This window comes from Alligator sinensis, unplaced genomic scaffold (genome assembly GCF_000455745.1).
Source record: "Alligator sinensis unplaced genomic scaffold, ASM45574v1 scaffold473_1, whole genome shotgun sequence".
Classification (NCBI taxonomy): Eukaryota; Metazoa; Chordata; order Crocodylia; family Alligatoridae; genus Alligator; species Alligator sinensis.
The window spans coordinates 429,191-448,914 of record NW_005843025.1 but is presented as its reverse complement, the minus strand read 5'-3'; the positions used below and the strand labels follow the sequence as shown (position 1 = coordinate 448,914).

Below are 19,724 nucleotides of genomic sequence, written 5' to 3'. Positions count from 1 at the left end.
CTTTTGCATTAACGGGTGTAATATAATCTAACTGAAAATCTATACTTCGTGAAACCTATGAAACAAATTGTGTAACTACTAAAATGGCCACCACTTGCACAAGTAATCCCAATACATGTGAACATGTGTTCAGCAACAAGTGAAAACAAAGCACTTTTAGGTCCCCCTGGTATGAAGGAACCATACATCATGTCATAAAATATTTCCTGAGTTTCCACCTTTCTGAAGTTTTTCATGCCAGTATTTGTCTTACAGTATTTAAATTAGAATTATTAAAATTCAAATACTGTATTCAAATATTTTGAATTACAAATGTGATATTATTAAGAAGTTATAAATTATTTCTAATCTGTTTATTCTGAACAAGTGTTTGTACAGAAGTCAATTTACAATGTGTGTATATGATTTATGGCAGAGATATTCAACTCTGATACCCACAGGCCAGATCCAGCCCATTGATTTGTGTGATTCAGCCCATAGAAATGTCCAGGAGTCCAGAAATTTGATGGTGGAGGAACAGTGACAATAAATACTGCCACTACTTCTACACTACCAAATTACCAAACCCCGGAGGCCAGATGACATGGCCCAGTGTGAAGATTCCAGCCACAGAAAACCTGTACCAAAAATGTATATGTTTTTAGTTTGTATATATGTACAGTTTCATTATCATAAAACCATACACATCTACAGTATATTAACTACTGCTAACTGGGAAATATCAGAATAAAAAGGAATAACTGATTGGAAAAATATAGCTGAGAAATTAAATTAAGTATTGCAGTACTTTATGAGGAGCAGTTCAGTATGAAATTATGTAGTTCAGTGTGACTCCTGAATTGTGAAGTTTGTTGAAAAGTGCCTTGTAATTACATTCCATTTGAGAAAAATTATAGCAGTCACCTATTTAGTTCTTGCTAATATTTCTAAAGAATAAAAGACAATAAATGCTGTAGAGATTAACACAACTTTAGCTTTCCTTAAAAACCATGGTAATATATATTAATGTGAACAATTACCAATTCAAATGAATGTCCTTTGTCAAGATCTGACTGATAAACATTATAACTGTAAGATCAAAAGTATTCATTTCAAACAAAGCTCACGGCTCTGTTTTTGAGTACTTCAGTTACATAACTGTATTTTACCTTTATAGAAGTTAGAGTGAAATATCTACAGTTTCTGTGCCCTAATAAAGTACTTTTAAAATATAGTTTCAAATACTAGCTTCAGAGCAGTGTTTGTCTAAGTTACAGAGAGACAAATTCTATGCTGACTCAGGCCCTAGACAGACATTACATTTTTGCTGGGAGAAAAGCCTTTTCCCTGGTACAAAAAGAAAACATACAGGCATTCAAGGGATTTCTTGCAGAGGAGAATTGACTCTTCCACAGGAAAGTTCTACCTCTTCCAATTAGAATGAAATCTTCCCTCCTGCAGTAACTTTAACAGCTATACAATTCTCTCGGCACTAACTCCCTGACATTCTGCCCAGGGACAAACTGTCAGGGAGCCCTGTGGGGTTCCTGGCTTGGAAACGTCCTCTCTCCCTCCATGCTGCCAATTAGCTGATTGGTGGAAGAGGTGGGAGAGACATTCTCCCATGGCAGGAACCCTTCTGGAGCCCTGTGAAGGTTTTCACCACTGAAGATTATCCCCTGGCCCTGGCCTCTTCTGGGTGAGCCTTGAGGAGTGTGGGGGGGGGGTGAGGGAACATTGTCCTGCAGCAGAGAACCCTCCCAGAACCTCAGAAGGGTTCCTCCTGTAGTCATATCCTCCTCTTACACTCAACTCAGAGGAGAGCAGGGGACAGGCAGCTGTTCTTTTATGATGGGAACCCCACCAGGGCACCCCTTGCCTATTCTACCAGTCAGCTGATTGGTGGGAAAGGAGGAAGCATTCTTTTGAGGCTGGAGCCATGGGAGGGCTCCATGGGAGGGCTCCAGCCTCTTTAAAAAAGGGAAGAGGGAGGACCCGGGCAACTATAGGCCCATTAGTCTTACTTCAATCCTGGGGAAGCACTTTGAGAAGATTATCAAGGAGCACATCTGTGATGGGCCAGCAGTGGGGATGATGCTCAAGGGCAACAAGCATGGTTTCATTAGGGGCAGGTCATGTCAGACCAAACTGATTGCCTTCTATGATCAGGTCACAAAATCACTGGATGCAGGTGTCGCGGTGGATGTAGTCTTTCTGGACTTTAGGAAGGCCTTTGACACCGTCTCCCACCCCATTCTCATTAAAAAGCTAAGTGACTGTGGCATTGATGCCTACACAGTTAGATGGATTGCAAATTGGCTGAGGGGTCGCACTCAGAGAGTGGTGGTGGACGGGTCATTTTTGACCTGAAGGGAAGTGGGCAGTGAGGTCCCCCAGGGCTCGGTCCTTTGGCCCACACTGTTCAATTTCTTTATTAGTGACTTGGATGACAGGGTGAAGAGTAGCCTGTTTAAATTCACAGATGACACCAAGATTTGGGGTGAGCTGGGCACACTAGAAAGGAAGGACAGATTACAGCAGGCCCTGCACAGGTTACAGGGGTGGGCAAATGAAAATAGGATGGGATTCAATACTGACAAGTGCAGGGTGCTGCACTTAAGTAGTAAGAACCAGCAGCATACCTATAGGCTGGGGAACTCTCTTCTCGAAAGCACGGTGGCAGAAAGAGACCTTGGAGTCATTATTGACTCCAAGATGAACATGGGCCAACAATGCGAGAACACGGTCAGTAGGGCTAACTGTACCTTGTCCTGCATCCACAGATGCATCACAAGCAGGGACAAGAAGGTGATCCTCCCCCTCTATGCAACACTGGTCAGGCTGCAGCTGGAGTACTGCGTCTAGTTCTGGGCGCCGCACTTCAGGTGGGATATAGACAGCATTGATAGGGTCCAAAGGAGGGCCACTCGCATGATCGGGGGACAGCAGGGCAGACCCTATGAGAAGAGGCTACAGGACCTTAACCTGTTCAGCCTTCACAAGAGAAGGCTGAGGGGGAATCTGGTGGCTGTCTATTAACTTACTAGCGGGGACCAGTGGGGTTTGGGAGAGACCTTGTTCCCCCGAGTGCCTGCCGGAGTAACAAGGAATAACCACCATAAGCTGCTAGAGAGTAGGTTTAGACTAGACATTAGAAGGCACCAATTCACAGTCAGGGTGGCTAGGATCTGGAACCAACTTCCAAGGGAAGTGGTGATGGCTTCTACCCTGGGGGCCTTTAAGAGGAGGCTCAACGTTTACCTGGCTGGGGTCAGACTAAGCATGGGGGCCAACGTTTACCATGGCAGGGGGTCAGACTAGAAGATCTACAAGGTCCCTTCCAATCCTACATCTATGAATCTATGAATAAGAATGCATTCCCCTCTCCCACCAATCAGCTGACTGGCAAATTAGGCAAGGGATGCCCTGGTGGCGGAGAGGTGGGTTCCAGCCCCAGGCACACTTACCTCCTGCCCCATGCACTCCTGCTGGTTGACCCAGAGCAGGGGCTATTCTCCTGTGGCAGGAATCCTCCCAGGAAGTTTCCTGCTGTGGGAGAATGACCCCGCTATCCCAGCAATCAGCCAATTGGCAAGTTTGGGATGAGGAGCATTCTCCCAGAACTGGGACCCTCTTGAGCTGTCTGTGGCAGCTGCTGCTTTTCAGCAGCTGCCAACTGCCTACTGACAGTCAGCCCCCTTCCCAGACAGAGTAATGCAGGCAGGCTATCAATCAGTGCCTTAAGGGCACTGCTGGCCCAGGGAGCATCCCTCTAGTGCCCCTGGCCGGAGAGCTTGCCTGTGTAGTAGGCCTGTGAGAAGAAGCAAGGATTCAGCCAATTCAGACAGACGGTGATTTGATTCAGAGATTCGAATCACTGTCCAGATTCCATTCAGCCAAACGGGATCTGAAGATTCAGTGCCGCTTCAGAGATTCAGCCATAGACTAAACAGGCAGCAGTCCTCACCATGCTGGAAACAGCTACCTCCAGCTGGTAAGTCTGTTGTGGTGGGTGGAGAGGGGATGGAGCATGGGTTGCAGGTGTGGTAGCTCTGAGAGCAGGGTCTATGCCCTGCTGCCGCTTGCCCAGCTGCGATGGGGGGCAGAGGGGACACGGTGCAGGCATGGCTCGCTCCGGGAGGAAGGGGGCAAGCAGCAGCAGGGCATAGCCCCCCACTCCCAGCACAGCTTTGTCGACATCCTGCACTCCCCCACCCCAGCTGGGCACACAGTGGCTGCGCCTGCAGCTGCACAAGTGGCAGCAGTGCCCAACCCCCCACCGTGGCTGGGCAAGCAGCACCTACATCCTGCACCCCGCCTTCCACCCAGAATGAGCTGCACTTGTATCATGGGTCTGCAGACTATAACTAAGGGTCTGCAAAAGATGACTAGATTTCATAAATTTCATAGACATTAGGGCTGGAAGGGACCTCAGGTTCATCTGTAGCGCTAGCCAGCATAGCACTGCCAAGCCTATAAGGATGCTGCAGGTTTTTCCTCCCAAGGAGGAGAAACTTGCATTTTTTGGTGTTAAACACCATCAGGTTCTCCTCCACCCATTTCCTGAGCCTGTCAAGGTCAGCCTGGATCACCCTCCTGTCCTCAAGTGTGGATACTTTACCCCAAAGTTTGGTATCATCGGCAAACTTGGCCAGTCCGCTTCTGACTCCAATGTCCACATCATTAATGAAGATGTAGAACAATATAGGTCCAAGGACAGAACCTTGGGGGACCCCACAGGTCACAGGGTACTATGACGATTGACTTCCATCAACCACTACCCTCTGGGTCCGACCATAGAGCCAGTTCCCCAGCCAGGAGATCATGGTGGACCCAAGGCTGCAGTTGGCCATTTTTACCAAGGGGTGATCATGGGATACCAGATCGAAGGCTTTTGTAAAGTCAAGATGTACAACATCAATCTCCTCTCCCTTGTCCAGGTGATAAGTCACCTGGTCATAAAAGGAAATACGATTGGTCAAGCAAGACCTACCCACAACAAACCCATGCTGGCTATCCCTCAGGATGTTGCCATTAAAAGATTGGCCTCTTTGATAATCTTTTGTAAGACCTTCCCCGGGATAGAGGTCAGGCTGATGGGCCTGTAGTTTGCTGGATCCACTTTCCTCCCTTTCTTGAAGATAGGCACCACATTGTCCTTCTTCCAATCTTCAGACACTTCACCAGAGCACCAAGAGTTATCGAAGATCCATGGCTAGGGGCTGATCTATGATGCTAGCCAGGTCCTTGAGTACCCTGGGGTGTAGATTGTCAGGGCCGGCTGACTTGAAGGTGTCCAGCCTCTCAAGGTGTTCCTTCATGAGGTCAGCATTGATGGAGGGCAAGGAATCTCCCTCACCTGGGCCTCCCTGTCCCATGATGGAGAGAGGCGTCCTGTGGGACTGGTGAAAGACTGATGCAAAGTACCCGTTTAGCAGATTTGCTTTGTCCTGGGTGTCGGTCATCAGTTATCCCATCTGGTTTCGCAGGGGTCCAATGTTGCCCTTGCTTTTCCTCCGGCTCCCCACATATCTAAAAAAGGACTTTTTATTATCCTTGATACTAGTAGGATATCCTTGATACCAGTTAGAGTTCCATTACAGCTTTGGCTTTCCTGGTTCGCTCCCTGCAGGTCCAGACCAGTGTGGAATATTCCTCCTTGGAGGTGGATCCCATCCTCCATCCTTTATAGGTCTTTCTTTTTAGATGCAGGAGGTCCGCTAGTTTCTTGCTAAGCCAAGGGGGCTGCTGTGCCCTTTTGCTGCCTTTCCTCTGAGATGGAATAGCCTTAGCTTGTGCATCCAGGATTGCTCCCAGGAGGAGCAACCACTCTTCCTGAACTCCCCCCCCCCTTAGGGTCATGGTCCCTTAGGGCCTCACCGACAACCCTTCTGAGCTTGTCAAAGTCAGCTGTCCTGAAGTTGAGGACTTCTGTATTGCTGACTGACTTGCCAGCTTTATGGCAGATGGTGAAGGTGATCAGTTCCTGGTCGCTGTCACCCAGCTTCCCTTCGAGCATTTGGTCACTGATTAGGTCATCCCCAGTTGCCGGTACCAGGTCGAGCAGCACTTTACCTCTTGGCCCATAGACTTCTTGTGTTAGATAGAGGTCATCCACGCATGAGAGGAAGCTTTGTGACTGCTCGGATTTAGCCGAGTGCTCTTCCCGTGAGATGTCTGGGTAGTTGAAGTCTCCCATGACAACCATGGACCAGGATCATAGGACTATGATCAATCAAAAGTATGTGAATACACAGACTTAAAATTCAAAGGGGTCCTTACCTCCATTTGAAATTTCCAAAGGAGTCTGCATATCCATTCAAAAATTTTTAGACATCTGCAAATGAAAAAAGATTGAAAACTACTTCCTTAGGAAATTCAGACACAGGCAGAGAGAATATTGCTTCTATTAGTCTTAAGACTAAAAGACAGTGAAGAGAAAGAATCTACCTTTTTGTCTTAGCAAGGACTCGAGGAATGGGATTGGAAGTAGGTGGAATAGGGTCAGGCCTTTAGTCAACATTCTGTAGGAGTTCACTGAGCCTCCCCACCAAGACTGACTCAGCCAATGCTCCTGGCCTGTAGTGAATAATGGTCTGTGGATTATATCTTAGTCATCAATAAAGTACCCTCCGCTTGAGCAAGAGTTAAGTTTGTCTGAAAGTTTTTTCACATGCTGCTAATTCTAATGTTTTAATTTCTGTACTGCTCTCTACTGCTGGTCTCACAGCTTCAAAATTAACATGCTAGCATAAGAAACCATGTGGATGTTATAAGTGGTGCATATGCCCATGCAGAAAGAATCACTAAACACGGTCACTTTTTCTATGACATTGGAGTCTTGAAATGCAAAATGAGATAAAATATCACTATTAAACCCTAGGAATTACATTCAAGGGATGCACAGAAGCATAACAATGCAAGATATGACCACCACTATTTGTTTTTTAAATAGCTGGTATAGCTGAATTTTAGATACCCTACAGTGAAAGAAATGATGTTATTGTCTAAAATCCTGAGAAGCAGTTCTGGTTTTCTCTTCTGTAAAGATCCCCAACTAAAGGTTTTTAATCAGAACCTATATGGAGTATGGATTATATAACCATGTCAGTCCCAAATGCCCTGGGACATCACTTGATCAATTACTTTACCTATCAGAGCTCTTGATTTTATTTATATTATTTTATGCTCATCCCTCCCATATTTGCTTCTCAACCTCATTGCATTATATTTTATCAAAGTATAAGTGTTTCAGTATAAACAGTTCAAAAGAAGAAATGAAAATTGCATACTTTTGGACAAATGCTGCCCTTGCCCTCCTTTGAACAGCCAGCCAAAAAGTCTCCTGTTGACTGCAATGAGGGTCCTGTGAACACTTCCAAGGCCAGAACTTAGACCAAATGGAAAGCTGGTGTGGTCAACATGGAATTGAAGGTGACAGTTATGGTTTAGTTGTTATCTACAATCAGTAAAGTCTACACCAGAGGTGCTCAACTACTGGCCCATGGACTGACTGACCTGCAGGGCTCCCCACGAGCTGAGACATTTAGCAGTGGGGGAGTAGTGGTAATCGTGACTCTGGAATCACCCATGGACTGACTTTGTGCAGTAGTTCCATGTTGGATCAGGCCTGCAAACTGGCCCTATGCCACTCATTCAGCCCACAGGGCCAGAGATTGAGCACCACTGGTCTACAAGATTAGCCATTTTTTGTAAGGTCTTATAGAATTATAGAGTAGTAGGTTTGGAAGGGACCTCAGGAGATCATCTAATCCAACCATTCCTGTGGGTATGCATTAATAACCTTAATTCCATCTTCTCAGGTGTTTTCGTTTCCCCTGGTTCCCATCTCCAATTTACACTGTCCTCTATAGATAGAGTAGTTGACCAACTGCTACTTTCTCCCTGGCAATATATTTCTAAATATAATGGAACCCTCATAACTTGTAACCATGATACCCTATCACTGAGATGCGTAGCCTACTGGCCCTTTTTCTAAACTTGCCATTCTCTTACATAAAATAGCTTCTTAGATTTCAAGCTTCTCAGTGGTATGGCCCTGTCAGATTCCAACAAATCTATGAATTCTGCTAATACCTTCACAAGGACATGAAAAGGAAGAAACAAAGTACCTTGCGGTACAGATATACATTAGCTGATCAACAACGAGTATGTTAACTCCACCACTCATTCTGAGCCACTTTCCCACGTGGATGTCATATTTTATCATGGGGGACTGATGCCACCTTAGTCAGGCAGGACACATTCCCCCCAAGCAACCAGTCAGCAACTGGGGGGGCCTCCCCTGCAGCCAATCTCACCTGCCCGTCACCTAAGCAGGGAGCCTGGCCTGTGAGGGGGCACACCAGCACTCTCAGGGGGTGCACATGCACCCCTGTGGACCCCCTACACATCACTAATGTATTTTATGATGAGTAACATATAAGTTTCAGGGCTTTTGGATAAAAAAAAAATCAACTTTACCAAAAAAAACTATTATATAGTAATGAATGGTGACAATTTTGGAAAACGACATCTGTAACTTTAGTAAATTTGATTTGATTTTTATTATAATTGATGTTACAGCTAAATTATAAGTAGCAGTAGGTATATTCCACACACTTTTCACTGCTCTGGACAAAGCTTGCTTGACATTTTGACTGAGCCTGAGGGGATAAAGTATCTCATAGTGGGCACTTCTACATGTGTAATTAACATGCATAAATAAACTCTGGAGCTTATTGCTCCAGAGCTTTTTGCTCCGTGGCGTGCTGTTTGAACATGAGCTAATTGCTCTGGAGTTTATTCATGCATAGCACATGGAGCAGCCTAGCCTCACTAGGGACCCAGGGGGTCAGTTTGCCAGTCCAGAACTGTTCCAGCTGGGTTCCATGTGCTACAGAGTGACTGGCTGAGGCACAAGGGTGCTTCAGTGCAGGGGCTGCCTGCCATCTGCCCTGTATTGAAGCACCCTCGTGCCCCAGCCAGCCCTGTCACCTTCTACACATGCATATAAGCTCAGTAATTTACTGCACGATCAGATAGTACTCATGTCTGCCAGCATATCCGACGGTACAGTAAATTAGTCTACACCAGCCTGTCGCGCACATGTAGATGGTGACACTTACTGTGTAGCAAATTAGTCTACTGCACATTAAAGTGTATGTGTAGATGTGCCCAGTTAAGAGCACCTTTCAGTTTGGATAAACAGCTAAATAAGCGAGAACTGTTTATCTTATGTCTGAAACTCTGGCTATTGAATGATGTCGTTCTTGAATTATTCAATCTAGTTTTGCTGGGGTCCTGATATTCTGGTAGATCATTCAACTGCTTTTATAAAAGTGTTCTTCAAAACATAGTGATACTTTTCTGCAGATCAGAATAAATGAAACCCCCAGCTCTGTATGCTTCCAAGAGTTACAATACTAATTTATGTTTTTATAATGTTTAATAAAACTCTCTTGGGGTATTGATATATTGTTATAATGGGCATGGACAACCCCAAGTAACCAATTTCTTGCCTTAAGAGACAAACCCAAAGTATATTCAATGCAATGAATACAGCATTATTAAAAGGTCACTTCCATTAAACAAGTGATTTGTATTGTTTGCTTGGATGGTCACTTACAAGAATGTTGGTTTTATGTTGGTCAAGGTTTCTCTTTGAAATCTGTGATTTCTTACTTCTTAAATTCCAGGATTTGATACCCCTATATTTTTCCAAACAAGTATTGTGATTCTGCCTATGTTTATTATGGTAAACAGCAAAACCAAGAAAAAAACATGAACACCAGCTACTATCAGATTTCACTTTCTCTCCAGCCAAGTCAAAAAGGGAAAATATGAGGAGGGCTTTGGTGTCGGCTCACTGGAAAATGTTAGCCTCTTATACTTGTTGTTGCTGCCAGATATAAACTATGGTGCCAGATGGGCACCATATTTTTAATGCATCTTCATGAAGCATGCTCTGTCATCACTTCTACTGCAATCAAAGGAAAGGAAATATCTGTGCACATAATTAACAGGTGTGGTTAGATAACAGGACTACAGTGAAGACCAGAATGTAAGGAGAACCATTAGCAAAAGACAAAATAGGGATCAAGTCTGGAACAGTCCAATCCGTGTGTGATTCTTCCAGTGAACAACCCTCAAATGGAAGTGATATAGGAACCTAAGAAGGGGAATCCACACTTGCTGCTGGAAGCATACCACCTGGATCATCATCGTTCACAAAGCATCTTACATTCATCATCATGGAGCATCATCGTACACAATGCAGTCCTTGGAAGGTACAGAATTCCAAAGTATTGCTCAAAGTGTTCAATATTTTTCATTAGTTTGACATATTTAGCTCAAACACTGTCTTTTGATTTTTTTTCAGGGATTTTAACTTTTTGTGGAGGAAATCATTTAAAAAGTCACTGCCCCTTCTATTCATGGATCAGAACCTCATCCTTTTTTCCCCAGTTAATGTACAGCATGTAATATTGCCTATAGGACAGTGAGCTACAGTCCTGTTTTCATCTTCTAACTTGCCTAGTAAATTTATCGTTTCTTTTTTAACATACTTTTATTTCCCTTGTGCACATAGAAGCACATTGCTGCTTCTGTGTTTGCTGATAAGGAAGGAACAAAGTGTCCAGAGCTTTATATCATGAGTAAAGACTGCAACCAACTTGATGTGTTTATCCTCAACTCTCTCTCTTTGTTTTCTAACTTCCGAATTTCACAGTAAATGAATGTTAATCAACCTAATATGTAATGGAGATCATCAGGGAATTTGAGAAAGGAGGGAAATTGTGAATATGTGATTTTTCCCTTCCTCTTACCCCATTTTTCTAAGAAATGTCACTGTTTTTTTCAATTTGATTTAATATCTAATAAATAAAAGTAAGAGAGTTTATTTCTGAACTCAATCAAGTGAAAAAAAATTAAGGCTAGATTTTGAGGATGACTAATGATGGAGATAGGCAACTAGTAATTTAACACTAGTAATTTAACAAAGGAAAGGCAAATTTTACTGACTTGCCAAGTGCTGAGAAAAGGAGGATGCTTTCAAAAATCTTACTAGTTAAATCACTAATTCCAGAGTATAATGAAGGCAAAAGAAGAATTTTGAGAGCTTTATAGCCAAGGCTTGCAAGATTGACCTCCCTACCACATTGTCTATGGCTCTAAGATTGTAGAAAAATTCCCTACATTTACCCCCTGATAATTTGCCTTGTCTCTTGCAGATCACTTGATCTCATCCTTTTGCATTGCACTATTTCTCCATTGACTGATAGATGCTGCTGGGCTATTAGCATGTTTGAAGGTTAGGTAATTTGCTTAAGCATCTAAATATGGACTTAGAAACCTAACTTTGGGTAGCTAAAATAGGCTTTCAACAGGTCTGTTCTGTTACCATGCATATTCTTTATAGTATTAGATTTTTAAAAACTTGATTATTCTGTTAATAATATGACATAAGACTCTAGTCACAGAAATAAGTTATTACTTTGGGTGCAGTTAATGTTCTCTTTTATTATGCCCAGCAAGAGATTGTGTTCTCTACACAGAAAGCAACTGGATATCTGAGTGAGCCATATACAAGCCTGTGAAAAGTTTATGTGAAAGTCACATGTGGATGTAAGAGAAATAATTTCTGGCTATTAAAACAGTGGCATGTGGATAAGAGCACAATAATTCATATTCACAAAGATAAAAATGCAAACTGCTCCATTTATCTCAGCAAGAAGCCATTATAGAAAAGAAGTTACATATTGGAACCTACCATTGTCTCTGGTTTGGAGAACTAAGCTATCAATCTAATGAAGTCAGTCAGGATCCATTTCTAGGAAATAATCGTTATCTATTCTTTTACAGAAAAATTATATCATTATTCAGATAATATTTCTGTTGTCTCTTGAAATGATTATATTATATTATCCTGCATCATATAATGCTTTGAAATGTATTGTATTGAAATGTTCATGATTTAGCTGAGATGCTATAAATTGTATTTTACTGAAAGCCATACAACAATTTGCTTAGATGAGATGATATTTCAAGCAATTCAGCATAATATAATATAATGTGTTCATGTAATGAGTGCATTATACTGTATCTTACTGGCACGCTGGTATAATTGGTGACGATGACAATGACAAGTATTATAAGCTTCCCATTTTCATACAGAGCTCACATTGGGCCTGCATTCCTATAACTTAAAATATGCTTAAAATCAAGAGAAGAAAAACAGCAGAGAAGAGTAAAAACAGAAGTACACAACAGCTTCTTTGTTTTAAACAATATTAGGAAAAAAGCATACCCCTAAAAGTGAATTTTACTTCATAAGGCCTCACTTCATGGGACCCCACATACAAGATGGTATACATGGAATACTACCTAAGAAAGTAAACATAAACTTGTAACTCATAGTGGCTATCATCTAATAAGTATTATTGAAAATGGAGAAATTATGTCTTTAAGACTTGCCTCATTAAAAAGCTATGAAATATTAATATTTGGTTTTATGTGTTACATTAAAAATTGGGTAGCACAAAAATAAGAGCAATTATGCTTTCCGGAGCACAAATTCAAGTCTCCAATATTCATGGCAAGGTAAGATACTTTCACTAGCATGACTTCTTCTGCCTTTCTGTGACCTCTTTACACATTGGCTATGCTATGTGCTTTTCCAAATGCTTGACAACATTCAAAGGATGAAGAGAAAAAACAGAAAAAATACGCAAGTTCACATGTGCAATATGGCAGTAATTTAGCACATTTTACTAATGGCCCTGTGTGCTGTCTCTTTCAGTATCACAGAGAGTATAAATATGATATCAAAATATATTGGGGCCCCAATTTTCCAGCAGACTACTTATGAACAAGTTGTTTTTTTTCCTGAAAAGGGACAGTTCTGAATGACAGACTTTATTTGTAGAATTCCTTATTCTTTATTAAAGAAGCACATGTATTGTTTATTTACTTTCTGCAAGATATTCTGATTTTTATTATTACTCTAGCCTAGAAACCAATTTGGTTGCCCTTCCCTCCCCCCCCCCTTGTGATTGGTTCTGTATCAACATATAGAAATTGATCATGCCCCCCAAAAAACTCAGGGTATGGACAGGCATTATCTTTCTAGTGGGAGTAATTCCGAGATAAACTGTAAGTGTACAAGTATTGTACACTTTTGGGGGAAACTGTAAGCATACAAGCAGTCATGAGGTTTCTTGTGGAGGAAATATGATGGATCTACAAGAAGGCTCTACCAATCCCAACCAAGATCTCGCCTCTGGGAGAGTTTCTTGTGGCAAAATAGATGCCTGTACAGTCCCTGCTTGAGTAAGAGGTTGCAGCATGGCCCTCTGGCATCCAAACCTACTGTAGCCTTGTCCCCCACAGTTTCAAAGAGCCTGTTTGTGGCCCCCACCAGAATCCACTGCTCCAGCCAAGCACAGAGATAACTATGGCCCCTGTCAGTCTCATACCCAAGCAAGAAGAGCTCTTTCCCATGCCCCACATGGTGCTAAAAGGCTGCACAGGGAAACAGCCTGTTGAGGCAGCAGTTTAGCCTGTGTCTCATCTGGAGAAAAAAACAACCAAACAGACTCATGAGCAGTGCTGGAACCAGATCCCTCCTCCGCTGCCTACAACTGGTTACTAACCAAATGCAGGTAGAGATGAAGGACCTGCTCACCATGTGGGGTGAAGAGCAGAACCAGCAAGCTCACCACAAAAGCTGGCACAACAAGGAAGTCTTTCAGCAGTTTGCTGCAGATATGGCAGCATGGGTCCATGACTGGAATTAGCAGCAATACCACTCTAACCAAGGTGGATGCACTCTTGGTTTAAGATAGTAGAGGGTGCCAATTGAACCTCTGGTGGTCCCAGGCTCACCATGCCCTTTTACAATGAGATTTCCCACATCCTTGATGAGGACCATGGCACATTCCAAGCACACCTTTGACATCAGCTGAGTGAGAGAAAGAGTGCTGAATAATGGTGCCAAAGTATAGCACAGTGCCATCAAACAAAGGCCATACCACTGATAGGTAGCCAGAACACTGGTCAGCTCCTCCACAGGGATACCATGTTAGGCTTTGATGTGGGTGAAAGAGAGTGGGGTGGGTTGTGCTGGCAATGGCTCATGACCCACCATGCCTGAGTGTCAGGTGATGGCAATAGGGTAGATCTCCCACCATGTTTCCCCAAAGTCCCCCACTATTTCTCCCATGCAGGCAGAGGCCAACTCATGAGTTTCTCTGCTGCCCTCCCTTCCTGAGTCCTCACCAAGAAAACTGTTTCAGAACAGTTGTTGGCGGGGGATATGATTAAGCTGCCATCCCCCCCAAAAAACTGTTCCAGAAAATGGGGTGGTGGTGGAGGTTGCAAATAAGCTCTGCCCATGGTGGGGCAAAACATAGGGACCACAGTGATAACTGCTATGTATTCACTCACCGACTGTGCATTCACTTAATCCTAGGAATTTTACAAAGTACTTAAGAGGCACCAAGCTAATCGGCCACTTTACATCTTGTCACTGTGGGACCCTGATGGGTTAATAAATTGCACCTCTGCAGGCAGCATCTTATGTTACTGGATTACCAAAAGCAAATCTCCCCACCTCATGCACAACTAACATCCTTACATCCCCATATCCCTCCAGGCCCCTCACCTATCTCCATAACAATGGGAGGTGGCAGCAATGACTGCAGCCAAGGCCAAGGGAAACCAAGTCCATCCTCTTCCCCATTAATTCTGGCCCTACACTCAAAGATTTTCAAGAGGAAGTCAAAGAAAGAGTCTAGGACTTCCACTGTCAATTATAGTATAACTCCAGTCACAGACAACTTCACCTTCCTGAGGCATCAGATCTCATTTTTGTGACTAAGTTATGAAAGCTTATTAGCTTGTATCTAATGACACTCTGCACATCATCTAATGAGACAATAATGTCTACAAGCAGTGCTATCCTGGCCTTCTTATCCACATCCTTGAGTCATGGCTGATTTTATGTCATTGTCCAGTCATTGATGATTTCATCTGCCAATAAATTTTTGTTTTGTCATCTTCCAGCTGATGGCATCCTATACTTATTACATGTATAGCAAGTGGTAGTGGCACTGATCATCTTCTCACAATGAGCTAATTACTGTTGAATAACTATGGCTGTGGTGTTGTGGCACTCTGTTTACTCTCAGAGAAGATTTCATAGGGCTTCGTATGTCAGGCATGTCTTTTTTCAAGATAAGTTTCTTCTAACTGTTTGTTGCAACAGTCGGTCTTAGATAGTGCACCCAAAATGATTGCTCTTGCTTTCACAATAAAACTTGGAATTATTATACTAGATAATATGATCACATTGGTTATAGGAGATCATGTCATAAAAGGCATTCAGAAATAAAGCTTGACATTCCTAATGAACTGGTGTAATGTTATTAATGGGTTTGCCCAACTCGTATGCAGTAATGGACTCTGAAGACAAGCACTGATCCTTCAAAAAGCCCCAAAAGTGGACGGACCAACAGAGAGATCACTGTGCCCTATCAAGAAGAGTTAATAACATTCTTGGGGCTGAGGCATTGATTATGCAACATGGTGAGGGCCCTCATCATTTTGTTTAGCTTTGGGAATATGAGTCTTTCTTGGTGAACAGTACCTATCCCTACTTTGCTCTCTGCTAAGCTGTGTCCTTGCATTCCCACAAACACATCTGGCAGTTGTGACACAACAACAGGTTGTCTGTTTTCAGAAATTAATTTGTTTGATCTCTCCTTCTTCAAAACAATTTTGGAGATTACATATGTTTTACCACCATGCCAATACTTCTTTTTAGGGCCTGCACTAGACAACGCATGTTGAGTGGCTCCTTTGAGGGGCAACCTGCAAAGGAAAGGTCCATTCTTAGTGTCCAGCATCATATACGGCAGGAACGCAGGTAAATACAATTATGCTTTAAAAATCATCATAATCAAAAGAAAATAATTAAAATATGCATAATATCTAACTTGTATAAAACAGGAATGATTTGTACAAAGAACTAAATGGCATGTTTTCCCTTGTAACAATAATGAATTTCATTGTAGTATGTAAATGGGAAAAGTCTCTTTTTTTATTTCAAATGTCATTTCCTTCACTGACTATAGAACTATCAATTTAAAGATCAGAAGGAAAAGAAATTGGCTTATGTTAGAGTGGATTGAACAACGTATAAGCTTCTGATGTAAGCTAAGGAAAAAAATAAGAATTTGAGATACTGTATATCTGGAGAGCAATGCTTTATAATAGCCATCATTTAAAGGTCAAAATTTCATCTTGAGATTTATCATAACATTGAATGATTGTTTCAGGTCACTACGACATGGTTCCAACAGCCAGCGAATCAGTAGAGGAAAATCTCTTGAAACCTTGACTCAAGATGTAAGTCCAAACAGAAATGATGGTTTCAGTTTTGAAATTTAAAAAATATATGAATATGTTCTATGATTGCAGCTTATACAAATGTATTGCTTATATAACATCTTGTTTGTAATTTATGGTTTGAGATCTTATAACTAAATAGGACACCATTATGATTCACTTGAAAGTAAACAATATGTGTACAACAGTCATATATTTCCCTGTTTTGAAATGTTGGCATATACAGAATTCACTGAAGCTGTAGGCAGCAATGGTTCGCAGAGTGAAGTTGGAAAAATAGCAGCTTGAATGTCACCAGGAAAGGGTTTTAAATACTATTAAAAATATTTTTCTAACACCAAGCCTGTGAGACTTAAAACTTGTGTGTACTACCTTCATGCTGAGCCCAGGGTTGCTTCTGAATAACACATCCTGCCCACATACTCCTGTTCTGAACACAACAAACACAAGAAATTAAAAGGGGTAGCCAACTAAGAATAGCCTTGAATGTAAACCCTAGTGCCAGTCCCAGGCTCTGTCTCAGGTATGCTTCTTAGTTCACATCCAGGGCTGTTCAAAGCTGGCTATATTGTCTAATTTCTGGGGTTTTGCTTGTGATGAGCTGGATGTCTGGGACATGCTTCTCAAAGCACTCCTAGGCTTGGCCAGTACACTGTGCAGACATGGCCTTAATGAACAAAGGCTGCACAGGGATTCAGCAAACACTAATTTCACTAGAGCAAAATGTCATAAAATCAATTAAATTTCACTTTAGTGCATTTCAGTGAATTTTTCCTGAAATATCCAGCATTTCCAAGAAAAAAAATCAAAGGGAAGAGAGAAGTTATGAGTCCCTCTAGTTTTATGGTATCATCTCATTTTCTGTTTCAATGCATATGATAAGTAACAGTAAATAATTCAGTTCCTCTGCTCTTAGTAACATTGAGTACTCCACCCTGAAAAAGTTACACTTAAATTTGTGAATTATTAATCATGTGACAAGATGGCAGAATCAAGCCATAAATAACCAGGAGTTCACTGAGAGCAAGACTTTGATACAGGGTAGGTCTGAGAACAGTAGTGTAACTAGACCAAGGCAAGCAGCGAGCCAGCTCCAGGTGCTGACTATGAGGGGACAACAGAATTGCCCTTCCCAGGAATCTGCCTTGCCAGGGGCAGCCCTGCACTGCCCCTGTCCAGCCATAGGAGCCAGGCAGGGCAGCGTGGCACGAAGAAGTGTATCCGGGGGAGCAGGGGAACAAGATGGGTGAGTGGAATGGTGGTCCCCCCAGATGTTTTTGCGTAGTCTTTTCCAGAGCAGGCATATGTATGTATGGGGGCAGGAGGGGTGGCAGAAGTGAGTGGGGCACCAGGGTCAGGTCCCAAAGAGCCCATCCACACGGTTGTGCCACTGGAGCAGAGCTGACTACTACAGCAGCAGCAGTGGCAGCTGTAGTCCAAGAAAGTAAGGCTTTTCTTCCCCTCAACCACGCTCCACCCCCAACCTGTCTACAGTGGTCAGCATGCCCCCGTGCTCCCCGCACCCTGCCCTGGGTGCTCAGTGAGTTTACTATGCTTCTGTCCAATACCATGAATCAGCTACACATCTACACCATCCAACAACAAACTAAGAAAACAACTATGACACTGAAAGGATGAGCTCAGTTCTACTGATTCCACTCATTCCCTGTCCCCCCATATCTATTCCTTATACATGTGTGTCATATGTCTTGCCTTCTTCCTATGTTTGAGCCACCAAAATGAGCTGCTTAACAAACTGAAAGAGTGCCTAGTGCTTCCTCTTCCCCTCTCTGAGCACAACTATACCATTAATCACTGTGATGGTGTTCATTAAAGTTTGGTGAATTTGAGCTATCCAGTTACAGTTTGTTGCTTTTAGAGTTAAAAGTTGACTTTAGTGGGATTGCCCAAATGAAAAAAGTGCTAACACTTGACTCACTAAAAATAAACACCCATATGTTGTACATAGCACATACTGTACAAAATGTTTTCCTTAAGCAAAACTGTAAAGCATTTGGAAGGGAAGACTTTTTAATTTAAACATGTCCTTGTAAAATATTGTGTCTTGCATTCATCTTAAGAAAAAAAGAAATAAAAAAACCCTTGATCAGATTTTAAAGTAATTGTCTTGTTTCTAGCATTCTAACACAGTGAGATACAGAAATGCACAAAGAGAAGACAGTGAGATTAAGATGATACAGGAGAAAAAAGAACAAGCTGAAATGAAAAGGTATTTAGAAATCCAATGTCTGTGGATGCACTTTTTATGTTAAATGTTTATATTGTAATGAAAGAAAAAATATATAAAGAATGCAATGGAAATAAGAACAATATGATAAGTATTGTTGATAGACATTTTTTGCATAATCCTAAATATTTTATACATTATCTTTCAAAAGGAAGGTCCAAGAAGAAGAATTGCGAGAGAATCATCCATATTTTGATAAACCACTTTTTATAGTTGGGCGTGAACACAGATTCAGGAACTTTTGTCGCGTGGTTGTACGAGCTCGCTTTAATGCGTAAGTTTCATAACTATAGTCAAAGACTTTCTTTTGCATCATCATAAGACCAGACTTTTATTTTGAACAGAAAAATAGGCGCAATAGACTTTTAAGACAGCTATGAGTTAATTAATCTCAAAATAATAATAATATCATTGCTGGAGGAAATGGAAAAAAAGTACTTAAGGTTCCAGACAGCCCAAGGAGAAGAGAGGAGATAATAAAAGAACATGTGGGGAAGCTGTAGACATGAGGTAGAAGAAAAAGGTATGACACTTCAGTCACTCTCTTCCAGCTATGTGGAGCCAGCCTGTTATGCCCTTCTTGTACTTCAGCTAAAAGCAAGGCATCTTTATAGCACAGCAGTAGTAAAACAGCAGCTTAACTCACTTATCCCCACTATGGGTGTGTCCACACATGCAAGCACATGCACTTGCAGCAGCTCAAATACAAGAAGTACAAATTTGAGCCAGGGCTTTTTGCTTCAGTGCATGTGCTTGGACATGCACTTTGTTGTGGAGCAAATTTTCCCACTTGGGGCACAATAATCCTGCCTGGTTCCTCCCAGATCTTCAGCCAGGGGGAGCCAGAGCCCAGGGCCAGCACCTGTGCTGTCCCCAGCAGTATAAAAAGCTGCCCTGTCTTGGCCCCAGCACTATAAAAAGCCACCCTGGCAAGTAGTTCAGGGCTACTAGCTCTCAGGAGCTTCTGGGGCCCAGCCAATTGGTACCTGTGGACACTACCCTTTGTGTCAGCTGGACTGCTGAAGCAGCCCTGATTGTTCCCTGCACCCTCTACCCACTGCAGCAGTCTGGCAGTGGGGGCTGCTGC

At 42.4% G+C, this 19,724-nt stretch overlaps 1 protein-coding gene across 1 annotated transcript in view; it reads left to right on the top strand.

Annotated features, from left to right (window-relative positions):
* The first annotated feature begins 460 nt into the window (after positions 1 to 460).
* The window catches only part of LOC102379804 (sodium leak channel non-selective protein-like), a 74,714-nt gene continuing 55,450 nt past the window's right edge, over positions 461 to 19,724 (top strand). Inside the window, 5 exon segments of the mRNA XM_025193201.1 lie at positions 461 to 630; positions 15,806 to 15,907; positions 16,320 to 16,389; positions 18,528 to 18,619; positions 18,789 to 18,911. Coding sequence (XP_025048986.1) covers positions 584 to 630; positions 15,806 to 15,907; positions 16,320 to 16,389; positions 18,528 to 18,619; positions 18,789 to 18,911 — 434 coding nt within the window. The 5' untranslated portion in view covers positions 461 to 583.